Raw genomic sequence first — 26,093 nt, forward strand, 5'->3', positions numbered from 1 at the left:
GATTTTACACATTAACCATGTTAGTGAAATATCAATACTTTCAATATTTATTTAAAAAGGGGAAATATTTCCACTTCAACGGGACATGATTTTCCAACACATAATCATGTCATTTAATGCATGACCCTCCTCCATAATACCATCGATACTTCCTCCGCCCTCAGTGCAATTCAACATGCTTCAACTCCTAGATCACCAACAGTCCTTCAGCTCCATGCGAACTTGTTTTTGTTTAGTGTAGGCCTTTGTGCGGTGTACTGCAAGTCAGCTTTTAGCAAGTACGGCCTTATAATCATTTTAATAAACCACTAATTATACACTGGATTTAGATGTAGATTTGTTGTGTTACGTGTATGTGTAATAAGAGTGTGTAACAGAGAGAAGTTGATGCGGTCATAGGCATATGGACATCTGAAACATGAAAGCTGCGACGCCATAGGCTATACAGGCCTATGGGATTCCATTTGCCCATAAATTACTTAATGTGTCCATTAGTAAATGGTGCACTAGTAAATATAAAAGTCCACATTCTTAATTAGCCTACTTCTATGTCGCACATATGTTCCCGTTTTAACCTATCAAATAATTTTCTGAAACGTTTTACATAGCCTAATGTTCCGTTTCCATCCAATATAACATCTAATCAAGTTGCAAAGAAATTTAAAATAAAGAAAATCGCCCCTTTCTTTCAGTCATAGTTAAAGACAATAAAGATGGTGGGTTGATGGAATTGTGGCGGGTGCATGCGCTCCATATAGAACTTCCCCCATTCCATGCCTCGGAAGGTGACGTCGGACCGTCGCTCTAGCCAATCACTGCCAAGTTGAGGCTGATGCCAAGAGAAAGTTGGTGGTAAGCGAGGCGAGTCTTTTTTCACTCTCATTGACATTTCAACTCCGCGGCGGATCCGAATGTTATCTGGACCCATAACTTTATCTTGATTTGTTCCAGTGACAATTTGGAGGGTGAAGGAGCGAGTGCTGGTATCAGCAGGATATCGGTCAGAGGTCTGCGCCCTCTACAACCTACATCAGGTGATTTATACATCTCACATTTCAATCGGATTACTTATCACCGTACTGCATGTTTTGAGTGCTTGGCACATCGGAGTTCTTTCTTCGCTTCGGATTGTCAAAATATCTAAAAGCATTTCGTTGGCTGTGTATTCTATCTATACTGTACACACCCGGGATGGTAACATCGGTGGTCTGCTTTTTTGTTGTTGCCAAGTTTACAAACTTTAGAATGAATCTGATGTTTATGAAGGTGTTTGATGGATCCGTGTGGCTGTACAGAAGGCTGAGTTTAAGTCTAGATAGTTGAACGTGGATAATCTCAGTGTTACTGGAGGCAGTGTAAACATTGTTGTGCGTGGTCTTTTGATGGGTCATGCGACTGTGCTTTTGCTAGTATCGTAGCACAGGAGTTGATGACTCGGGTAGCGTGTAATTAGCGATCTTCACTGAGGTAGAACGTAAGACGCGCTTACACAAGTCTTGTTATAAGCTTTAACGCGCACGGAGCTGAACATCGATATTGACATGTTCTATTATTTACACTGCGCTTGACGCTTTGTAATTCCAACAGTTTAGCAGGAGTGATATAAACCATCCACATGGTAATTGTGCATATTTCTTGAATAGGAAAATAGCCTACCAAACTTACACACATTTTAGCCTGATTATCATGAGACTACGTTATATGATTATCATGAGTCTACGTTATCACGAGTCTACGTTATATGCTCACTTTTAGCTCAAGTAAGTTATTTGAAAGTTACCCAATTTTAATTGAACTTTTATATAATAATTAAGGCAAATAAAACGATAATGTAGCTTTACAATTGTTCACCGTTGATTGAAAATGTGGTAGTCTAAGCTTTAGATCGTTAACTGAAATAGGATCGTCAATATATCAGACATGTTCTCGTCTTCAACACAAGTTATTGAAAGGCCTCCTCCTGTGCATTTTAGAACATGCAATTACAGTGTGATCAACGGTCCATTTCGTTCGAGCTTGTTGTTAATAAGTGGAGTACCGAGCCCTGCGCACCAAGGTCAACTTGTCGTGTTAGTTGTTATTGGTGACCGCGTTTCTCCAGCTGCCAGGCCGCCGAGAAGCGCTGTGACACCATCACCTCCGAGCAGACCGTCTTCTGCCAGGAGAGGGCTTCACCGTCCATCCACACTCCAGCCTTCTAGCGTCCTCACGCCACATTCCCTGCCACACGTCAATCAAGGAGCTAAATTAGACAACTGAAATTACGAATTCACCTTGTAGGACTTTTCACTTAAATGCCTCACTCAGTGAACGTTTGTTAAACAAGTTGAAGTGACGAGTTGAAGTCTATAACTAACTTTACGCAGAGAAAGCCATTGTAATGTTGAGTACACTTTCAGCATCTTTAGACCTACGGTGGGTATTTTCAGTAACACAATAATTCCCAAGTCGCTTTAAGAAATTGTCATATTATATTAATAGAGCAAAATCTATTTTATATCAAAGTTTATTGGTCCCATACGCAGACGTTATCGCGGGTCCAGCGAAATGCTTATAAAATGCTTTTTACGCACACATATATAGGCTTACTGTATGTGGTGTTGACATCATTTCCCTTGCAGCCCAGAGCCCGTAATGTCCATTTCAGTTCCCTCAGCTTAGAAGATAATTGTTTTGGGATGAAAGCAAACCATTATTCAACAACAAACTTTAGGTTTATCCTAAAATGTATTGTATTTGTTTGCAGAATTCAGCTGGTTAGTGTGACGTGGGAAGAGGTAGAGTGATGCCCTGACAGTAAAAGACAGCTGCATTCCCGACGGCACGAGCTCCACCGCACAATATGTCACAAAAAGTACATTTCTGAATATCTTTGAGCCATGCAGAAACCCGAAGTAGCCTGGAGTTAGTAAAATGGTTGTTGGTTTAAAACCGAATGGTGTGTAGGCCAAATTCGTTTGTTAACTTGCAAAAGCTCTTTTTTAATGCGTTTTAAAATCTCATTTGGTGGAGTGTCTTCGAAGACATTTCGTTTTGTCGAATTGTCTGTGAAATAAAACATACAATGATGTTAAATAATCTTAACACAAATAAAAATAATAATTATTGTAACAACACCACATTATTATAGATAGGCTAAATATGTTCTAACAATATATAGCCTAATCTAAATAATGTTATCTCCAATAATATTGGAGTAATTCAGTGCAAATGTTAATGCCAATGTAGGCTATATTTTAATGTCATTGGGCAGTAACTAGAAAATAATTCATATATTAATGAATATCCCTATTAGTATATTTTTCTAATCAAATGTATTTTAACCACAAAGGATAGTTATTAACTTTCGAAAAAATATGAAACAATTGGCAAATGCATTCATTTTCCATTTATTCTACGCTCATGTAATTTTGTCTGCTTGGCTCAGACTTTGTACTGTAATAGGCCTACAGAGGGAAGGGTCAGTGTCCTGTAAAATCACAGAGAATGTGGAGTCGCTGAATGATGACAGCTCCCTCCCTCTCATGGAAGACTCGTCCGCCTGCCTGCTCTACAATTAGAGAAGTATTGAGATGATAAAGCTCTCTCTGCCGGTCCCAATGGCTCAACGGTCCCCATGTCCCTCAAATCTCGATAAATCAATGGAGGCCAGCGCGCCCCTCTCCGCTTTGTTGATGTTTTCTAATAGACCTCCTCTCTCTCTCTCTCTCTCTCTCTCTCTCTCTCTCTCTCTCTCTCTCTCTCTCTCCCTCTCTCTCTCTCTCTCTCTCTCCCTCTCTCTCTCTCTCTCTCTCTCTCTCTCTCTCCCTCTCTCTCTCCCTCTCTCTCTCTCCCTATCTCTCTCTCTCTCCCTCTCTCTCTCTCTCTCTCTCTCTCTCTCTCTCTCTCTCTCTCTCTCTCTCTCTCTCTCTCTCTCTCTCGCATGACGTCAGCCGTGTTCACCCCTCCTCCCTCCTATGATTTTTTTTCTCCAAACTTTTTAGAGGGGCCTCAAAGACCACTTTGCCTCAGGGGAAAATAGCGAGCAGATTAGGATTTCTTTTCAGGTCCTTAGGCATTGCTGCTAATCCGAATTGGGCTAATTGCTAGTCTGTATACAGTTACTCGTTTTACTACATTTTCACACTTACCCCGAAGAAGCTTCCCCTTAAACAGAGAAATATATATATTTGCACTTCAACGAGCACATGATCGTTCAAAAGGAATGATTATTTATTGCTCTATTTAATCTGGAACTTCAAGTGAGTCAAGAAAAACGAAACGTTTCGTGAGTAGAAGAATGGAGACAACGCATATAGCACTCGGAGCGGATTTACTTTCCCAAATAAATCAATAATCTATTGGACATATAGGCTATTGTCTGCAGAGAAAACAACTCGACACACTCATCAGGGACTCTGTCTTTCACTGAAGCGGGTTAGTAGGGAATTTTCGTCAGCTGCAGACTGCTTACAAGGGGATGGCTATTAAATTAGAATTACAATGTGGTGTGGTTACATATAAATGTCACTACTAGCAGTGTCCTTCGTAGAGGCCTATATTTTGCCTATAAATTAGCATACATTTGATGTTATTCACTTTTGAAAGTTAGATTAGCTTAATCATATTTAAATGCATATACCAACATAATTCATAGTCGGTTAAAACATTTGATTGTTTATTTTTTATGATTCGTTGAAAAACAAACATTAGGTTACACTTTCAACAACACGAATCACGATTGTGTGTGCGGGATTTTGGTGCATTCATTAAATCAAAACAAATATTGCAATTAAATAGGGTTAACAATGTTGTCATGCATTTGGGTTCTAAGTGTTTGCACTGGCACAAAGTGTGCACCTGCTGTTCACTCTATTCTAAAAGTATCAGGTGCAAAGTTTGGCGAATCTGGCGAATCTGACCAATATAGTAGATTTATAGTATTTATAGTATAGTAGATTTCCACAATGTCATTTCTTGCAACAACGCTGTATGTAAACATGTGTGCTGGTATGTCATGCATGTGGCTGTAGTATAAAACTGTTCTACCTGACTAGCTGCACACGCACTTTTAGGTTTATCATAAGCTGCCAATTCCTCTGTTATCAGAATAAAGTTTCTCTGAACAAGATACTCATTAGACCATCAGGACTAATCTTCATGTACAAACACACAAACACAAACACACGACCCCAAAACAAAGTCAAACACAGAAACAAAAAAAATAATCTAGTCGAATAGGCCACCAGCTTCAGTGACTAAACACAGTGGAGGAGAAATGGGACAAAATGGTGGGTTAGTTTACAGCTTGTTTGGGGAGAAAGTTCTGGCCGAAGTGTTGTTCTTGTTCCTCACCGCAGGACTCTGGGTGACAGTTTGTGCTGGTCCTCGCGGCTCATTATCTCGCGCGCCCACTGAGGGCCCCATTCAGCCGCCCCCCCCCCCCCCCCCCTCTCCCTTCAGGCAGCGTCGTTTGTCTCCTCATTGAACCCGTAGTTAGGAATGTGATGGTTGTCAGGGAGCCCTCTTTCACCTCCGAGGTAGTTTATTGATGAGCTCTGACTTTTTCACGTCAAAGGAAGTCAAGTGTAGGCCTCCCTCCATTACTTCATTTCATGCTCTGCACTCTCCAAAAAAGAGACCCATCCCATCCCCCTCTCCTCCTCCGTCTCTCCATCTCCCCCTTTTTTGTACCCCAATTTTGCTTTGGGTTGGCTCCACACATCCAAACAGCTCGCATCCCCTCCTCCACCGGCCCTGGTCCTTTGGAATAAGCGACGGGGACTCCCAGCACTGAGACTGGTGCTTCGCAAGCTACGAGTGTAAGCTTCAATACGGGCTCGGAGGGGTTGCTTTCGAATGCGGTGAGGTGTGTTGTAATGGCCGATAATTAAACCGGTGCAGTTAGGGAGCGTGTGGTCATTGCTGACCAGTCATTTGCTTCACTTTATTTACGCGTGTTATTTACCGTCAGGTCATAGGAGTGACGTCACCTTGCCTTGCAAATGCGTCCATAACAAGCAGCAGAGCTTGCCTAAAAGCAGGGGCCCTTTACGCATGGCGGGGAACCGTGTGTGTGTCGGTGTGTTTACAATGACCATGACAGGCTGAGCAGTCAGAAGGTGATACCAAACAGTCAACAAAGGCACGTGGGGAAAGTTTGCGTTTGTTTTCAGCGAGTAGGCGACATTAGTGGTAATTTACAAGTGTACTTAATACACAAAGTAAACAGTTTCCCCTTTAAAAGCCACAGCTGTCAATGGGGAGCCCTCCTCAGCTCATTTGTCATTAGTAGTGGCCCTGATCACCAAGGGCCAACTCACTATGCACTCCAGGGAGACACTTCACAACCGCTGCAAACAGCCATGCAGAGCTGTTGACAGAAACTCAGAAACTATTTGTTTTCATGCAGACCCAAAGTAAATATGACGTTTGTTCCAAGATTGCATTGGACAAATTAGTACGGAAAATAATAGAGGCTGCACGATAGCAATACGCCTAAAACAAAAGAAAACATTTAACTGTAGGCAAATTTATCACGGAAATAGGCACAGCCTACGCTCGAGAAGGCAAGAACGATTTGAAATCAGCTCCGTGGACAGAATGTTCCATTCATGGAGCTGACTGCTTCAAAATGCGTCCACATCCTCCGTTTCCCCCGCGTCGTGCACTCAGGTTTAGCTGTAAAACATGCCTGAGATTCCCACCACCACGGAACCAACCCGGCCTCTGCTGAGACTCACCAGGCCTTTGCTTTCTATCCAATGGGGATCTCCGAGGCAATCCAGTTTCTTTGCATAGTAGGGCAGGCAATATTCAGATAGCGAGGGAAAGAGAGCGAGAGAGAGGGAGAGAGAGTGTGAGAGAGAGAAAGAGGGGTATGTGCATGTGTCTGCTGATTAGTGGGTTGGGGAGACGGGTCTCTCTTCTCTCTCGCTCGGCCCCATTTCCCGCTTTGGTGGAGGGGGAAGTGTTTCCTTGGGGGCCGATGATGACAGAGGTCGAGGCAACGCGCAGAGCACAGCAGACCAGAAACACATACAGTAATACACTTGTACCATCACCAATCAGCATAGGTGTGTTCTCTCTTAGCCTCCAACCCCCTCTTCTTCTCCAATTCTTTCCCTCCCTCCCCTTCTCCCTCTCTCCTTCTTTGCCCCACTCTCTCATTCGCTATCTCGCTCACTCACACGAGCGCACATTCTCGCTCACTCCGCGGTCCTGACATCTGAGTTCACTGTCAATCTCTGTCTCCTTCGCAGGGATATCCCTTCCGTCTCCGCTGAAGATCACTGGAAAACTATTGTTTCCTCTTACTGAAAAACCACCACAATAGACGGCCCTGCATTTGTTCTCTTTCTGTGGCACGGAGAACTATTTGACAAGGACTTTTGACAGCGGCGCAGGATGCCTCAAAAAGGTGAGAGTGGATATCTTCCCAGTAAAAGATTATCTGTGCATTTCAACCCAGTCTGCAACCCTGCAAACATACATAACTTAAAATAGGTTCGATTTAATGCAGAACAATCAACAATTGAAAACGAATATATTATTATTATTGCGCAATATGCATCTCCCAGGCTGCAGACTAGTATCGCTAGGCTATAGGTTGGAGTTTGTGTAGCAAGTGTAGCCCCTACTAGGCTGCTTATATTCTACTCCTACTCTGAAGTTGTAGAGTGCGGTTTGAAGCGGCATTCGGGCTGGCTTTCCTGTTTATCTGATGTGCTCTTTAATGACCGGTGGTGTTGGTGTTTACGGATAGCTTAATGCTTATTTATGACAGCAAAGAGTAAAAAGTCACGTTAGGCCGAGACAGTGATCATCGTGGAGAATGGGGAGCAATGACCCGTTGAGGAATGGTGTCAGTTTGATTCATAGACAGCGGAGTCACCCAAGCGCCTTCTCTGAAATGTTCCAAGTACACGGTGGGCCTATTTATTTCTCCTCTTGTTTGCGTACCAAAGAAAATATACCTCAAATGTTACTTTTCTTCTAAGCAAGGGAAGTATTGTGCAGAAATAGTTACAATTATCACTACAGGTATTTAAGCGTGCCTGCAAGTTACTAAAATACTTCAAAACGTTTTAGAATTAGAATAAAATAAATCAAAGCATTCATACTAAAAGGCTAAATACATAGCCTATTATAATATTGTCATATTTATGTTTTTATCAACATAGAAAGTATATCTGCACAACTCAAACATGTGGAAGATAGCGTCACGTTCACTGATTCCAAGTAAATAAAACTGTCAAACGAAAGTAGCTGAAAGTTAAGCCTATATTTCACTAATAGCCTAATCATAAATGTTATGGTTTCATTTGTGTCGTTAAATTAACATAGGCCTACTACCCCTTACAAAAACGGGCTAATAACCCAGTATTACATTAAAGATAACACTAAGATGCTTAGTGCATGTAAATGCATAGTGCTCACAACTTCCTACCGAGCCATTGTTTGAGATCGTAATGTATTTCTGCATGTGAATGTTGTGAACTCAGGATCCAGCTGCCTGAATAAGCATGTTTAATTAAGACGATTGTTGTTGATTGTTGTTACGGATTAGGTACTACTAAAGGAAAATAAATTCAGATTAGACCGTTGTTAACCTCAGCCACAACCGCAGAGTTTTCGACACTAAGTAAATGATTAACTAGGCAGATGACGTCTATACTGCTGAATCGCAGTTCTCCAAATATTTAACAGAAATATTGTTTTTAAGGCAGAGAGGAATTGAGGATTATTTTACCGTTCGCCACTTCCGGGACTGTTGTGTGTATTGTTGAGAGATTTATTTTGCATTGGTGGGTTTGTACTTTTACGGAGTTAAAATATTGGAATGAATGTGGAGGAATCTAAATGAATGAGTTGAGTGTATTTGCATTGTAAAAAATAAAATGCATTGTTTTCAAGACTTTTGGTTTTTCAGACAGCCTACTTCTAAGAACAGGACTGACGTGAAAAAATACATTTCCTCAACAAAAAGTATTCCTCCGTTTGCAACACAACAATTGTTACTGTTAACAGTGTTCTGATAAATTACAAAATGGCATTGGAAACACGTTGTTTTTGCAATAGGCTACTTTCTCCAGAAAGTAGGTACTTGTAAGTCTCACTTCTCAAGCCAATTCATGTTTCCAAATCCTAGGTTCGGGTGCAGTACACACATGCCCACAACAGGGTTGTTTTTCCGTAAGGAGACAAAATTAAACTTCAGACTATTCCTTCACCGGCCCCTTTTTAACCGTCCACTTGAATAGGTTCTTTATTGCGTTTGTCTTTTCTGATTGAGCTCCCCACTGAGCTGTTGTATCTTTTTACAACCGCCTAACAACCGTCACCAGCTACACCATTACCTCCAGATATTTAGAACAAGAAATTACTTTTCCATTTCCCAAAACGTAACAAACAAATCGCACATTGGGCTACGGGGACCCGAGGTCACGGTCATCCGCTGTGCCAGTGAGAAGGTGTTGTGTGTATGGTCCCGGAGGGGGGATGCCTTCGGTTCTTTGTATTCTGGAGTTGTTGGTACGTTTAGTGGGAAGATGTGTTGCTAGTTGTGGAGGCCGAGTTGTGCGGCCCCGGGTTTGGGTATGGTGGTAGAAAGGGGTGCATTGTTGGGACTCCGGCAGGCTTTGTATGCGGCCTCTACTCCCTCCCGGTTGGTACTTTTGCAGAGCATTGAGGCGAGGTAGACAGCGTGTGTCACTGTACACATTGGGCGAGAGGGTCTAGATTTTTGTATAACTAGAAACAGCCTCTGTGGCCGTTGCTTTATGTTTAGGTCTGTTTATAAGCCATCAAGTAGAACAAAAAAAACATGTCAAGGAATCAGAAACAGGTGATCAATAAACCACGCACGTGCCAACGAATAGCAACCATCGCAACTCGACATCATTTATTTATTTTACCTTCTTCAATTAGGCCTAATTTATTTATTTTACCTTCTTCAATTAGGCCTAATTTATTTATTTTACCTTCTTCAATTAGGCCTAATTTATTTATTTTACCTTCTTCAATTAGGCCTAATTTATTTATTTTACCTTCTTCAATTAGGCCTAATTTATTTATTTTACCTTCTTCAATTAGGCCTAATTTATTTATTTTACCATCTTCAATTAGGCCTAATTTATTTATTTTACCTTCTTCAATTAGGCCCAATTTATTTATTTTACCTTCTTCAATTAGGCCTAATTTATTTATTTTACCATCTTCAATTAGGCCCATTAAAGTGCCCGTTTCTTCGAACTTCAGGCTGCACAAAATAAATACAAAAATAAAGAAATGTAAATGCTCTCATATGAATAACACGCCAAATCGACAGTAGCCTACTTATTAATTACAATTCTAATTCAATAATAATTTTTAGTAGTCTTTACTTGTAAAATGTAACACACAGTCTTCGCTAGGGCTGTACTAATATACTGTTTTGCTTTGTCCTAGGGAGACATTAAGATTGGCTAAATTGTTTTAAGCCGACAGTCAACTCTGTTTCCAGGCAAGTTTAATGCTAAAATATATATACAATGGGGATGTGCCAATTCACATGGATTATGGCTATGTGGAATTTATAATTACAGAGCAACATTATGATTGTATTGCACCAAAGTATCCGCCTTAATCGCCTTGGAATTCGAAGTAACTAAAAGAGAAAAAATACGAAATATTTTTTTTAAAAAGAGAGAACATTTGAGAATTGTAATTCTTAACTTTGAATAGCCATTACATTGTAATTATGCTGATACTAACATTGTTATCATTGTTATTTCCTTATGACGCATAGAATACCACAGCCAAGCCACGTGGGAGTCTGGCGTAGCCTCGATGATGCAGAACAGTAAGTGGATTTGCATATTGTTGTTTTTAAACTTTGATACTAACCGCAACTACCCTTCTGTCTTTATGGTCCCCTTAACATAACTTACCCTTAACATACTCCTTAGCATATAAGCTTTATTTTTACTTTTTTCCCCCACAGTTTATGATTTGTTTTTAGTTTCAATATTTTAAATTCTGTGTCGCTCTTGATGTTGTTAATTTAGCCGTATCCTTGTGTTTATATGTAATGCATGTTATATGGCCCCTTCCAGACCGCAGAGCTATTGAACATTGACAGTTATAGTCTAATTATATATCCTCCATTAATCTCCACAGATTGTTTTAGTTTTCTGCTATGTGCACAGAGAGAGAAAGAGAGAAAGAGAGAAAGAGAGGGGGAGAGAGAGAGAGGGAGAGAGTAGAGGGGGTTGGGTTGAAGGGGGAGAATTTTCTTTCCGCTTGAGTTGGTATTAAATAATTGCACAGCCGTCTGCATTAGCTTTAGAGCTGACTGCCAGGCTGCGTACACTATTAGCTGGGGCGGAGAATGGGAAGGCAAAGAAGGACGAATATTGATCATGTCTAATGTAGACTAGTCTCCTCATGAACAGTGCCGGAGTTAGAATGTAGATTCCCACATTACCATAACAACAGAGTAGAACTGTACATATTGGCCTAAACTCACTGCAAAAAAACAACAACATGATAAAACATGATATTGTCTTGCATGGGCGCCATAAAGGAAAGGTGACTGTGTGTTGGCCTCTATTGCTTCCTAGTCTGTAGTGTGTTATTACTTGTCTGGATTGTTTATCATAATGGTCCATATGAGTTGCTGACTGGCGAAATGAACTAAACCATAAAGGATGAAAAGTAACGTTATTTTCTCTCTTGTCTTGCTGCTGGACTAGAGGTCTATGACATCTGTGATGAAGGTGTGTGGAATGATTTCCTCTCTGCTATTCTCCTCACCTTGATGACGTGCATGTGCTGTAACACCTGCCTATGTAGTCACATTTTAATCTGTCTGAATTCAATGTACCTATAGCTAGATCACGTGTAGGGCATATTGTTACCTTGTTGTAGGCCTAGGTTATATTTGCAATGCAAGTAGGGAATATGATATTGTTCCCTATAAGGGAAAATAACAACATGCAGAACAAAAGGCTTGAATGTAGGTCAGATTAAGTAGGACAATTGATACAGGAATATTTCATTGAAGACTATTTAATTTGTACCATAGTTTTTTAAACGTCTAAACACATAGTCTATTGGATATTATTTTGAACAATATGGGAAGCCCATTATGCGTCATATAGGCCACCTTGGCATTACCCAGTGCTCTATGCGCTGACAAATGGCTTACTCACAGATGATGTTTGCTTGCCAGTTCTCCTTTATTGAGATGATGTTTTAAACGAGGCGTCGTTAAAGCTATGTACAGCCCCCTCTGCTCCTGCTTTGCCCCAAATTGATGTTAATGGGATGCTCCCCTGGCTTGGCTTGTGATTTCTGGTGCGAATGGCCGAGGAGATATCATTGGGCCCGGTTCTATGTGTTGTTTAAAGGTCGCCGCGGCCTCGGTGGCTTTTGTGCTAACAACTCCTGGGTGTATATGGAGGGGAGCGTCCAAATTGACACCATATGTTTTCCTATTAGTCGACTACTAATAGAATACAAGGAGCATAATCAGCGCCAGCGGGCGAGATCGACGCTGCTCGCCGTGGGGAATTGGGCACATGATTAAGACTTAACCTTTGGAGAGCTGAAATGGTATGTGATATGCTTATCTGACGGCTTTATCGATCCTGTGGATGTATATGATGGTTATAAATGTGTTGAGGTGACGGTGCAACCATGTAAACCCACAGCGAACCGCTGCTTAGCGCGGACAGGTTCATTTGAGAGTAAGACGTCTATTAATTCCACTTAATCCTGGAATTACCAAAGAGCCAGAGGGATGATAATGGATTTGCTATTAATCAAGTCCACGTTGGATAAGGATCATTGCACATAGTGGCCTAAGAGCAGTGTTTAATTATGTTAAACAGATTTATTTTCACTCAAAACATGGCTTTTAATTGGCACAAAACGTGCGTAATGCGTTTTGTTCCCATTTATAGCGCACATACAACGTATTCCCAAGCAGATCGCCCACTGATTGCACACAACAGGATTGTAGTGGCTGGGAGGATTTGTTGCCAAATACAAACAAGAGAAAAAAACCGAGATGTCAGATTTAATATGTTGAGAATCCAAGCGCGCCCTCGTTGTTGTGCCCGCGCGTCGCCCCTGGTCACCTTAAAACGAAGCTTCCCTCGAAGGGTAAACGAGTAGCGTCCAATTTTGTCTGAGTGATATCCAAATCCAGACAGAAAGGGTCGTTTTATCGTGCTACTATTTGTCGTGACGATGCGTTTTTCAAAAGCAGAGCAGTGTCATAAAGTGACATGCCTGCCACAAGTGCTCCAACTGATCTTTTCAATTAGCCTTCCCATGCATGATCCGAGGCGACTTCCGCCTATTTCCAGAAATTAAGCTCAAACTTGACGTGCAGCTAGCTTTATTTTAAAGACAAATGTCAGCCAGCCTCATCACATTTCCCCCCTCTTCTATATTTGGAGCTTATTTATTGCTAAGGAGCCTCTGCTCCCGGAGTCAATGTAGCAGGCGGCAGCGCAAGAGAAGGCAGCGGAGATCTGGAGCAAAGTAAGACACTCCGGGGAGGCATCCGTCCCATTTGGCTTCAGGTTTGCTGACTCTTTCCATGCTTTAATCAACCTCCTTATCGACTACAACCTACCTCTTAATTAAGTGTTTTAAAAAGACTTATATTTGGATAACATTTATTGAGGTTTGTTATATTTGAGGCTACCTAAATGGGTGGTGTTTTGGTGTGCTTGTGTTGAAGGTACATTGGCGTGTTTGTGTTGAGGGTACATTGGTGTGCTTGTGCGTAATAGCACACTGGAATAGCGGTGAGGAGGATTGGGGGATTTAATTTCGAAGTTTGGGGATTTAAAGACGCTGAATTTGGGGTTGGCTTGCTCACTTGGCGAAATAATGCTGGACAACTCGCGTATGACTGAATTCACCTTTGGATAGCCGATTTCACCTTTAAATTGCTGATTTCACCTTTGAATAGCTGATTTCATCTCAGTTGGATGGGGATGTTTTGGTCCAGATCATTGGATGCTGTTGACACTTGCCGTGCATGTGTTGATTCAAGGCTATTGCATTACAGTGACCATTGTCTAGAGTGCTGATAACAATGGAACAATAAATAACTATTAGATATTCATTTTGGGGATAATTGTACTATTAGACTATCTGCATGTCCTTCATTCTAAATGTAGCGTTTTGTTAATTCCTCCCTTCAACGTTTATGTTTCACCTTTGCTCTGAAAGCTAGCCATCTGAAAGGAAAAGCATTACCTGACTCACTGCTATTTTGTTATAGAACATATTGTTGTGATCATAACCTTGTTCTTACATTGCAACCGTCGCCTATAATTGGCCTCCCCTTTGTCTCTGTTCAGGTCACAGCGGTGTGAACCAGCTGGGCGGTGTGTTTGTTAATGGTAGACCGCTACCGGACACCACCAGGCAGAAAATCGTCGAACTTGCTCATAGTGGCGCGCGGCCGTGCGACATCTCCAGGATTCTGCAGGTGACCAGGACATTCTTTCTGTCTGGTGCAGGAAACCCTAGCTTTCAGTGTTTCATTTTTTATTTTTTTAAGCTACCACAAAATAAAACTAAACAATGGGATTTTAAATATAAGAAGATGATGCATGGTGGAACTTTTAGCTTTTCTTACTGTAGCCTTTTTATTTATTTAAAAACGTTTTTCGACAACTGTTGGCTATAAGAAGGCCAGACAAAGTCTAATTGCTTCTCATTATAATCTATATCCTATTCAAATAACATTAAGGGTAACATATCGTAAGTAGGCCACCACTTTCCCCCCGAAGAATAGTTGCATTTTAGAAAGTGCACACTGTTATCCTATACCATTTAAGGCATATTTTTTTGTTTATAGACCCATGATGACTCAAAAGTCCAAGTGCTGGAAAATGAAAACGTAAGCTTATCATTGTTTGACGTAATCTTCAAAATTTCTCAACTAGTCTTAAATAATGTATGTGAATTGTGTCTATTGTTTTCTATCCAGGTGTCCAACGGGTGCGTGAGTAAGATCCTTGGCAGATACTATGAGACTGGCTCCATAAGACCGAGAGCGATCGGAGGCAGCAAGCCGAGGGTAGCCACTCCAGAGGTGGTGGGGAAGATAGCGCAGTACAAGCGGGAGTGCCCGTCTATTTTCGCCTGGGAGATCCGCGACAGACTGTTGTCGGAGGGGGTCTGCACCAACGACAATATACCCAGTGTAAGTGCAGTGAGTGTAAGTTATGAGCATGATTTTTTTTACCACCTGAAATGATTTCTCAGAGACGGAAAGCATGCATGATTATCAGACTTTTAGTCACGAGATCATGACTGCGTTATATGTGAAAGACATGCATTACGTATTTCCAACAAATGGTTAGTTAACTTGTAGAGACATTCATACATTTCATTATTTATATTTGATTCGTTATTAGCTAATTTTGCACCACATAGGGCCTACATGTAAAATACAATCGACAATTGTTGATGTTTATAACAGGCATATTTTCAATGTTTGGCTAGTTATTAAACTGTATTTTCTCAAATATTATTTGGAAACGCTCTGTTTACATCTTTACCTCCAGCTCACTTGTCAGGATGTGACGTATGTGTGCGCGCGCGTGCGTGCATGTGTATATGTGTGCACCATAGACATTAAGGTTTGCACGCTCACAGTGCTCGCATGCCTCCACACTATACCGGCGGTGGCGCGCATTTTTCAATCATGGCTGGCGCTAATCAAACCGTTCCGTTTTGTTTGTCTTTCAGGTGTCGTCGATAAACAGAGTCCTCCGCAACCTGGCTAGCGAGAAGCAACAGATGGGCGCAGATGGCATGTATGACAAGCTGAGAATGCTCAACGGTCAGACAGGAACTTGGGGGACACGGCCCGGCTGGTACCCCGGAACTTCAGTGCCAGGGCAGCCCAACCAAGGTGAACCTCAGTCACTAATAATTTGACAATGAAGAAGCCTATAGATATAATTACATTTGCGGTATTCGTGAAATCATATAATTATCTCACCATTATCCGAATGTAGGCCTAAAGACTAATCCATTATTTGTCAATGCAATCCGTTTGACTTTTGGAAGAAGGAGTATTAGGGTTTTTATAAACCAAATTGTTTTAATGACCTGAGGGTCATCAGGGATGTAATGCTACATTGCAAATGTTAGGCCTATACCCTGGTCCACAGTATATCTTCGCTTCTTTCATACATGACTAAACGGTCACTTTACGCATGGGTTCTGGCTAGACGAGTATGACGTAACTGATTAGTGAGTAGTGTAACTTTGTAGGTAAACCTTAAGCTAAGTCACCATTACAAATATGTTACGCAATAAACATCTTAAAGTATTATTATTATTTGTATTTAACATTTATTTAACTAGGCAAGTCAGTGAAGAACAAATTCTTATTTACAGTGACAGCCTACACCGGCCAAACCCGGACGACGCTGTGCCAATTGTGCGCCTCCCTATGGGACTCCCAATCACGGCCGGTTGTGATACATCCTCGATTCGAACCAGGGTGTCTGTAGTGACGCCTCTAGCACTGAGATGCAGTACCTTAGACCGCTGCGCCACTCAGGAGCCCAAGCCATAGTTTTCAGTGGGTTTTGGGCATTTGCTTATAACACATCAATCATTTAGGATGATTGGATGTCGTTTATGATTGGTCAGCATATCAAGCAGGTATTGTCAACATGCTTTGATGCCTTTGGTGGACAAAATTCCCAATTAATCATAGAGTAGTCGATTAGTGAACGGCCAATTAATCAGCATTCTCAATGCCCACACTGTCTCCGATGGGGATGTGCGTGACAGAGGCCTGGCCTTTCAGCGGAGGTGTCCATCCAACAACCCGCATTTCCCTCCTCTCCTGGCAGGGAAAAAAAGCCTGAGGATCCGTGTGCGGCATATCAGTACAAAGGAATGTTTTCCTTCACACGCAAGGATTGGTTATGGGAACGGGCCCGCTATGTGTAATTGCTCATTAGAGAGAGCTTCGTCTCTCGTTATGGTGAGGTGAGTCTAGTTGAGGGAGACTGATGGAGAAATGTTCCACAGGAGACCACTGGACACGGGATGACAGGCGGAGCGATTAGCCAGGAAAACATGAACGTTACAAAAATACATGCTTATGTTCTAGTTCTTTTTGTGTGCTCTAATAGACCCTTGTGAAATACAGAGCCTGAAAGAAAATAAAGTCCTTGCACCTGCTCAGGGCTGGGTAAGAGAAACAGTGTTATAATTCGATAAGCATCAAGATATGTTTCTGCACAGAATTTAATTTGCTTTGAACATAAAGGCCTTTTGATTTAGTCTTATGTGGTCCTAACCTATCTTTTTTCATGTTTATTTTATTTGTATTTTTTATAATGTACAATAAACTATTGGCTTACTTCCAGAACTAGACATAGTTATTCACTATGTTTACACTCTGTTTGATTTAATGTCGTTATTGATACTAATAATAGTAAGCTATTAATAATAGCAATATTATTAACAATATTATTATTAATAATAACAATAGGCCTAATAATAACAATACTGACAATAGGCCTAATAATAATAATACATTTTTATAAGGCTTTGAATGCAATCTTTTTAGGCCCTTAATGCAATATTGCTTTTCAGTTTCTTCGATTGAAAAGGAAGTGACATGGGCATTTACCTCCAATTGAATTGGGAATTGTTTCCAGGAGTTCATTTCAGGAGATCCATAAGGTCTAAGCCATACGGCAAGGGTCTCTGAGGAGAACAAATATGGTCCCTGTCAAACAACAGCTACGCAACAGTGTTGGCTAAAATAATGGTTACAAGGAGTCTGACAGGGCTTGACACGAGACAACTCTATCTAGAGAGTCTATCTGAATAAAACTCTGTGGCAATTCATTATTTCTTCTCTTTCTCTCATTTCGTTCTGATATGGTACTAAATCCCGTCTGTGGAATTTAGACCACTCACTTTCTCTTTCAGTTTAATCGGTTTCTTAAGTGTTTTTGATCCAGTCTCTGTTGACTGAAAGGTGCCGCTATCTCTTTCGGCTCTTTTTCCGCCCCACTGCCCGAGACACAGTGATACCAAAGAATGAGTTTATTTCCCAGCGCTTTTTTTAAAAGAAAACAAATCCCAAACCTAGCGTCAGTGGGTCTGGCGGAGGGATCATGGGCCGCACATTCACTCCTTTTTGTGGATTATCCTTCGAGAAGAAAGACAAAGCGCCGAGTGGACGGACACAGGCTACATGAAGAAAAAAGTTAAATTATTTCAAAACGATTAAGACATTTTAAAAAGAGACATTTTAATAATCATAATCCTATTAACACATTAATGTCAACCGAAAACAAATCCAGGCAATTATCATTATGTGCTATAATTTAGCACTTGCTAGATGTCTGTGGTAGTATGTCTAATTCATGGGCTATTTAGTCTAGGCTACCACACTGTTATCGGCCTAAACCTAAAATATGACAGGTGCCTTATGGTGAATTTGCTTACATAACATGCAATGTCATGGTAATTTTGTGCGTATTTAAACTGTTGTTATGCAAATAATATTACAACAAATGTTTTATGTAATCTCCCAGGGGGCAACTAGCCTGGGTCCCAGTCTGTTTTGGTAACATTCCACTCCTTGTACTCCGTGTCGTATGCCAAAGATGTTTAGCATGACTGGAGTGGAAAGAGTGGAATGATAGCTACAAAGACTGGTACCCAAACTAGTGGAAAACATTCGATCCTATACATTTGTTTAAATAGCCCTATGGATATGTTAGAGAAGAGTAGCCTGTCGTGACTCCAATGTAAGTAATGTCATGTCCGAGACTACCCAAGCTAAATTGGTCAACTCAGAACGTTATCTGTATGCAGGTGCACCTCGCGAAACGACTGGTCAAATAGCGTTACACACATAAAACCCGACATTCTCCAAAAGCAGCCCTTCATTTCTTCATTTCATATTCACTTCTCGAAGGGTTAATGATGTGCAAAACCAAGACAGGCATTAGTCAATATGCCTGGTCCCAGAACAGAAGCCCATATAGGCCTACCACGGACAACCAGGAGCCGTGAATAGATAGGCCCTATTCAGCTTGTACAGGGGGTTGCATGCTCTCTCCTCACTCATTTGTTTCCAATTTAAGATAGAAATTTTGACTGGCGTTTAGCTGGCCGGGGGACGTGATTAATGATGCTAGTGGATAAGGGTTAACACACTGAACTCAAAGCTCTGTTGACCGGGATCCTCGTGCGCACAATAGTTCACCAAAGCACAGAGAGAATCCTTTTGTCGCCTCGTCCGATTGAGCTGCTCCATTTTCCTCTGGTGATATTCTGCCCACGAAGAGTTCGCTGTAGCCACCTCTCGCTGTGTGCACAGAGTTTAATGGTTTCCCTTACCCCGAACGGCATTGTTTCATTGTGAAAAGCACCTCCTTCTATTCAAGTGTTGGTGGTCACCTCAATGGCTATACGAAAGCCCATATGGGGACGGCCATTGAGGCATCGCAACGCTCCTAAAAGGGGGAGAGAGTTTGGGCCTGAAAGGAGTTCGCCACATCTAGTCACATTTCTCTTAACCCTTTGAGCACATGTGCCATTGTTGAGAGGTGATAAAGGATCTAAGTTCACGCAGCATTGCTGAGCAATGGTCTTTTTCCCACAATATTTTACAAATAACTAGTCGGTCTTTTATGGCTATTGATGTGTCTGAAAACAAGCAGAGATCAATATGTTAGCTAGATCATTCATCCGTCATCATTCAATGTCCGTCCTCAGTCGGTGTTATGCCAACTAGGCCTACAATGACAGCATTTCTTATTCTTCTAACAGGTTGCTTTTAACGGGAACATATATAAATATAACAGAACCGTAGAAATGAATTCTCTATGGGCTGTTGCGAGGACGACATGTTATTTTTTGCAGTTTACTTTCAGAACTATAAAATTAAATAAACAATATATTAACGCATGCTTTTGGAGATGTAGTAGGCAGGCCAATTCCTATTTGTTGATTGATTTATTTACAGATGGCTGCCAGCCACAGGACGGTGCTGGAGAGAACACAAACTCCATCAGTTCGAATGGGGAGGATTCTGACGAGACGCAGATGCGACTCCAGCTAAAGAGAAAACTCCAGAGGAACCGCACGTCGTTCACACAAGAGCAGATTGAAGCACTGGAAAAAGGTGAACTTGAATTTACAAGATATTCATATTTTAATGTAACGTCTAATTGAACGAATGGCAACATTCACCTCAGTAGCTTACACATAATTCAATTACAACAATATGTTCATAGCCTATACTAAAGATCCGTTTTCATATCCTATTCCAGAATTTGAACGGACTCATTATCCTGACGTTTTCGCGAGGGAAAGACTGGCAGCGAAAATAGATCTGCCTGAAGCAAGAATACAGGTGAGCGGACACATTTTGAAATATGCATTGCACTGCATCCCATTAACATTTTGCTGCTTGGTCTGAAAAAGACACACAAGAATCCATGAAGAGCCTACATACGCGACTAATGTATCATTGACCTGTTGCGCAGGTGTGGTTCTCAAACAGAAGAGCGAAGTGGAGGCGGGAGGAGAAGCTCCGGAACCAGCGTCGTCAGGCCAGCAACTCCTCCAGTCACATCCCCATCAGCAGCAGCTTCAGCACCAGCGTCTATCAGCCCATGCCTCAGCCCACCACACCGGGTAAGCACGACACTCATATAACATTTCATCCATCCACAGTGGGACACTTGTCAACATTAGGAATATTTCAGTAGGCCCACCACTCATTTCAACGTCAGACAGCTTGATTATAGACTAACATAGATATAAGGGATATTTTTCTTTGATATAAAGTTGAGTTGAATAATAACTCATCATATGCTTCAAATGACAGTTGATTAAATAATTTTTGCTGATATAGGCTACTTTCAATGGTTCATTGGTTAATCATGCATGTAAGCAGTGAAAAACAAAACCCCCTGAGCTACCTGTCAAGGAGGGCGTGGCTTTACTCACACTCTGCTCCCTGTCTGCCAACACTGAATGTATGAACCGTAACCCATTTGAACCAAACATTTCTCCCTTCTTCCTCAGTGTCCTTCACATCTGGGTCTATGTTGGGCAGACCTGACACGGCCCTCACCAACACGTACAGCGCCCTGCCTCCCATGCCCAGCTTCACCATGGCCAACAACCTGCCTATGCAAGTAAGTCGACAACCAGCTACTAACTAACCCTGACCCTGTTCTGTCTGCGGTAACTGTGTCAACAAATGTCTAGCTTGTGCTCTCGTCTGAAATGTGCAAATAGTACAGTTACAATTGTATTTCAAAAGCCAAATACCATTATCGCCAAGCTAGTTGTAATCAACCTTTGTAGGTATAATGATTCTGTTCTCTTCTAATCCTAAAAACAGCTTGAGTAGAAATCAAAGTGTAGTCAGAACCATTTCTAAATGCCTAAAGGAATATAATAGCCTGCATCCCTAGCTGGGCGTTGCAGTAAGGACTGACTGCTGAGCTGAACAGGGTATATAGTTGGCTAAGCTAATATATAAACGTTATTCTCTCCCTATCTATAGCCCAGCCAGACCTATTCCTGCATGCTGCCTACCAGTCCGTCTGTGAATGGGCGGAGCTACGACACATATACGCCCCCTCATATGCAGGCACATATGAACAGCCAATCAATGATCACTTCTGGTACCACCTCAACAGGTAGGCAGAAAGTCCATTGTTTCCGAAACACGTTTGGCCATTAGCGAAAATGAACAAATCATGTTTAGTCTCTTAGCTAACTAACCATCTGCCACCGAACCTTTAAATAGGGGAGGCTGCATAGCCATACACACATTCTCTTTCTTAATTCATGCTCTACATTTCCCCATAATCCGCCATTTTCTTTTTTCTCTTTGATCAGACTACAGACACATACTGTACCTCTACGTTACACACCATTTTCTCTCTCCTGACATTCTAATCTTAGTGCATGAACGCACCCCATTCCATTCCAGCTCAACGGCATAATGTCATTTGAACCACGCTAGACGGAGGTTTTAGTTCCAACCCATTACGTTGCTCTGGAGGGCCATATATACTGGTCATAGTCATGAGGGGTTAATGGACCATTGACACATTTCCTCTAAGCTAAATCGCTAATTCATTTGATTAATTTTCTGTTGTACTCTCTGCGAGGCCTCAATCAATCTAGCTAACTTATTACTGATGTCCTGAAGTGTTAAACAATGTGATTCATAAAGCTACTGTTCTGTGTGCTAAACTTCTTATCGCTGAATACTCAAAGGTTTAGTCCTCTGTGCTTAAAGGCCCAGTGCAGTCAAAAATGTGATTTACTGTGTTTTATATATATTTCCACGCTATGTTGGTATAAAACTGTGAAATTGTCCTTTTCGTATAAGAACTGTTTGAAAAGACGGCCTGAAATTTCAACCTGTTTTGGTGGGATGGAGTTTTGGCCTGGTGACATCACCAGGTGGTCAATTAGTTAATAGACCAATAAGAAAGACAGTTCCAAACCTCTTTGCCAATAACAGCTAGTTTTCAGTCCCAGACAGTCCTAGATAAATGATTGCTTGAGAAATTGCTATTTTTGTTTCTTTTTGAACATTGTAATTGAAAATAATCACAGTAAAATACTTCATTGTTACACAGAAAATGATTTGATATTGAGATAAAAATGACTGCAATGTACCTTTAAGCTTTCTAATGACCTATCCTCTATGGCTGTGTGCTCTGTGGTAAAGCATTCATCAACTCAGATGCTATGTGCTACGGGACTTACCTCTCAATGTCCTATTTGGCGTAATGGTTAGTCTCTCAACATGATGGTCATTTCTCAGGCTAAAGAAATGTTGAACTCAAGCTCTCTTTACCAAACAGTACAGTACAGAGACACTGGGCCATTTGGACTGAACTCAAGCTCTCTTTACCAAACAGTACAGTACAGAGACACTGGGCCATTTGGACTGAACTCAAGCTCTCTTTACCAAACAGTACAGTACAGAGACACTGGGCCATTTGGACTGAACTCAAGCTCTCTTTACCAAACAGTACAGTACAGAGACACTGGGCCATTTGGACTGAACTCAAGCTCTCTTTACCAAACAGTACATTACAGAGACACTGGGCCATTTGGACTGAACTCAAGCTCTCTTTACCAAACAGTACAGTACAGAGACACTGGGCCATTTGGACTGATATGTGTCTCTCTTCCCTCTCTCCTCAGGACTCATCTCTCCTGGAGTGTCTGTCCCTGTCCAAGTCCCAGGCGGCGAGCCTGACATGTCTCAGTACTGGTCAAGACTACAATAGAGAGAAGAGCTACTTCACCCTGTAACCGCTCACCCACCGCCCTCCGCTGGGAGCTCACACACACACGGAGAGAAGTGGAGGAGAGAGAGAGACTCTGGGAGTGCCCTAAGACTACAGGGTGTGGTTGTTTCCACTGAGACAGTGTGTTGTACTGTAGCTCTTGGCACATATGAGGACTGGGGAGAACAACGATGGGAAGAGAGGGGGAAGAAGACAAAATGTGGACCTCTGTAAAGTGCCCGGTGTTTAACATTTTCATGGAACAAAAACTTCATTTTTTTTTCTCACTTTCCAAGTAATTGCTTCTTTTTTTCTGTCTGTCTCTTGTGTTTGTATATGGCCGTGTGTATGTTATGATGAAAAACCCAGATCAAGTACTGATAGATGGACTGCTAGAAAACCATGTTGGTCTCATGTTTGTTTTTGGGGTAAAGGAGAACCCAAGAGATTTCTGCCATGACTATTTTTTGATCTGCTTACATCGAGACTTTCTACCAGACTTTGCATGGTCTGTGGACTCATACGAAACTGTTGCATATCACCCGAGAGGAGAGCTGTGGGGAACAGACTCAGTGTGTTTATTAAACCTATTTATTGGTCATACTCCTTCAAAATGGACATCAGCAGAGGAGGACCTCCAGTCAATCCACCCACCTCAGCCTCTTGGGTCGGACTCCTGCAATATCACATGAACTGTATAGTTCTGGGGATTTAACTGTGGTCACAGACAACCACATTATCACATGAATTTTACTGGCCTGAATTGTACAGACAACCACCACTAACAGTTTGCAAAAACAGTGGGACATTCAAGACTTGTTCATGGACTTCTGCTGTGGTGGATGGATTGATTCTAGGTTCAAGACTTGTTCATGGACTTCTGCTGTGGTGGATGGATTGATTAACGGTCCAAGTGAAGAGCTATAAATGCAGAGGAGCTGAGTAAAACAGTTGAATGGTAGACTGTGTCTTCGATATAATCCAATTTGTTCATGCCGAATTGTAAGTATGTCTTCCCTAGAAATCAAAAGATTTCTACAATAAAAGTACATTTACATTTTTATCCCCCCAAGAATATTCTATAAATGTTTTCTACACATTTTCATGCATCATAAAAATACATTTCTTTAGGTCAGGTACAATTAGTCTCTTAGGTATAGTTGTATTATAGTGTCCTATTGTCAAATCATTTTGTGCAACTAGAAATATTTCATTCCTATAATTATGATTAAACATGCTTGACAAAGTTTGAAACATAAGTGTTTGGCAGTTGTTTACAAGTACATATCAGATTGAATCATTGTTGATTGTAAAACAGACCAAAGCCTTTGTATTTCATCTATTACACAATGTTTTTGTTGTTGAAGATATTAGTCTTGTGTTGCATCATTTTGTAAACATGTGATGTTCTATTACAGTGACCCAGAGTATGTTTGACTGTGGACTAATCCAGCACTCTTATTTATAATTGAAGACCATGGGTGACTGCGGACTAATCCAGCCGTCTTATTTATAATCGAAGACCATGGGTGACTGCGGACTAATCCAGCAGTCTTATTTATAATTGAAGACCATGGGTGACTGCGGACTAATCGAGCAGTCTTATTTATAATTGAAGACCATGGGTGACTGCGGACTAATCGAGCAGTCTTATTTATAATTGAACACCATGGGTGACTGCGGACTAATCCAGCCGTCTTATTTATAATCGAAGACCATGGGTGACTGCGGACTAATCCAGCAGTCTTATTTATAATTGAAGACCATGGGTGACTGCGGACTAAACGAGCAGTCTTATTTATAATTGAAGACCATGGGTGACTGCGGACTAATCGAGCAGTCTTATTTATAATTGAACACCATGGGTGACTGCGGACTAATCCAGCAGTCTTATTTATAATTGAAGACCATGGGTGACTGCGGACTAATCGAGCAGTCTTATTTATAATTGAAGACCATGGGTGACTGCGGACTAATCCAGCCGTCTTATTTATAATCGAAGACCATGGGTGACTGCGGACTAATCCAGCAGTCTTATTTATAATTGAAGACCATGGGTGACTGCGGACTAATCGAGCAGTCTTATTTATAATTGAAGATCATGGGTGACTGCGGACTAATCGAGCAGTCTTATTTATAATTGAACACCATGGGTGACTGCGGACTAATCGAGCAGTCTTATTTATAATTGAACACCATGGGTGACTGCGGACTAATCCAGCAGTCTTATTTATAATTGAAGACCATGGGTGACTGCGGACTAATTGAGCACTCTTATTTATAATTGAAGACCATGGGTGACTGCGGACTAATTGAGCACTCTTATTTATAATTGAAGACCATGGGTGACTGCGGACTAATCCAGCAGTCTTATTTATAATTGAAGACCATGGGTGACTGCGGACTAATCCAGCAGTCTTATTTATAATTGAAGACCATGGGTGGCGTTTTCTAGCGTCGTCTGTCATGCTTTTTTGAGTTCTGCGTTGTTTTTCAAATATGTGTACATAGAACGTGGACACGTATACAGGGTCTACGTCTGAGAAATGCTTTTGAGATGAAACGTCTAAACTGTCTCTTCAATATTTCAATTTAATTTGATTTAAAATGGAGCTTTCTAAATGTATTTTGTGAAAACTATAAAAAAACTATTTTGTACAGTAAATATAGTGAAAGCTTTTTTCGTGTTATTAATTCTTTAGCCAACATCAAATACGATGCACCAGGTGAGAATAGCTACACAGCGTATTACCACATTCCATTTTGAATGGTACAAAGCGTATT

The 26,093-nt window shown here is 41.3% G+C and overlaps 1 protein-coding gene across 14 annotated transcripts; it reads left to right on the forward strand.

Moving 5' to 3' along the window:
- The first annotated feature begins 873 nt into the window (after positions 1-873).
- Positions 874-25,978, forward strand: pax6b (paired box 6b). 14 transcript variants are annotated; one of them, XM_055862628.1, is made up of 14 exons: positions 874-1,034; positions 7,242-7,399; positions 10,769-10,822; positions 11,715-11,738; positions 14,343-14,473; positions 14,846-14,887; positions 14,978-15,208; positions 15,742-15,907; positions 20,006-20,164; positions 20,313-20,395; positions 20,529-20,679; positions 21,073-21,185; positions 21,560-21,695; positions 23,224-25,978. In XM_055862628.1, the coding sequence occupies exons 2-14, from the start codon at positions 7,387-7,389 to the stop codon at positions 23,307-23,309; spliced, it is 1,389 nt and encodes a 462-aa protein (XP_055718603.1). In that variant the 5' UTR covers positions 874-1,034; positions 7,242-7,386; the 3' UTR covers positions 23,310-25,978. The 14 variants fall into 14 exon arrangements, with proteins under 14 accessions (XP_055718603.1, XP_055718771.1, XP_055718685.1 ...); XM_055862796.1 differs by lacking the exon at positions 874-1,034 and adding an exon at positions 3,998-4,416; XM_055862710.1 differs by lacking the exon at positions 874-1,034 and adding an exon at positions 6,599-7,055.
- The last annotated feature ends 115 nt before the right edge of the window (positions 25,979-26,093 follow it).

This window comes from Salvelinus fontinalis, chromosome 1 (genome assembly GCF_029448725.1).
Source record: "Salvelinus fontinalis isolate EN_2023a chromosome 1, ASM2944872v1, whole genome shotgun sequence".
NCBI classification, from domain to species: domain Eukaryota; kingdom Metazoa; phylum Chordata; class Actinopteri; order Salmoniformes; family Salmonidae; genus Salvelinus; species Salvelinus fontinalis.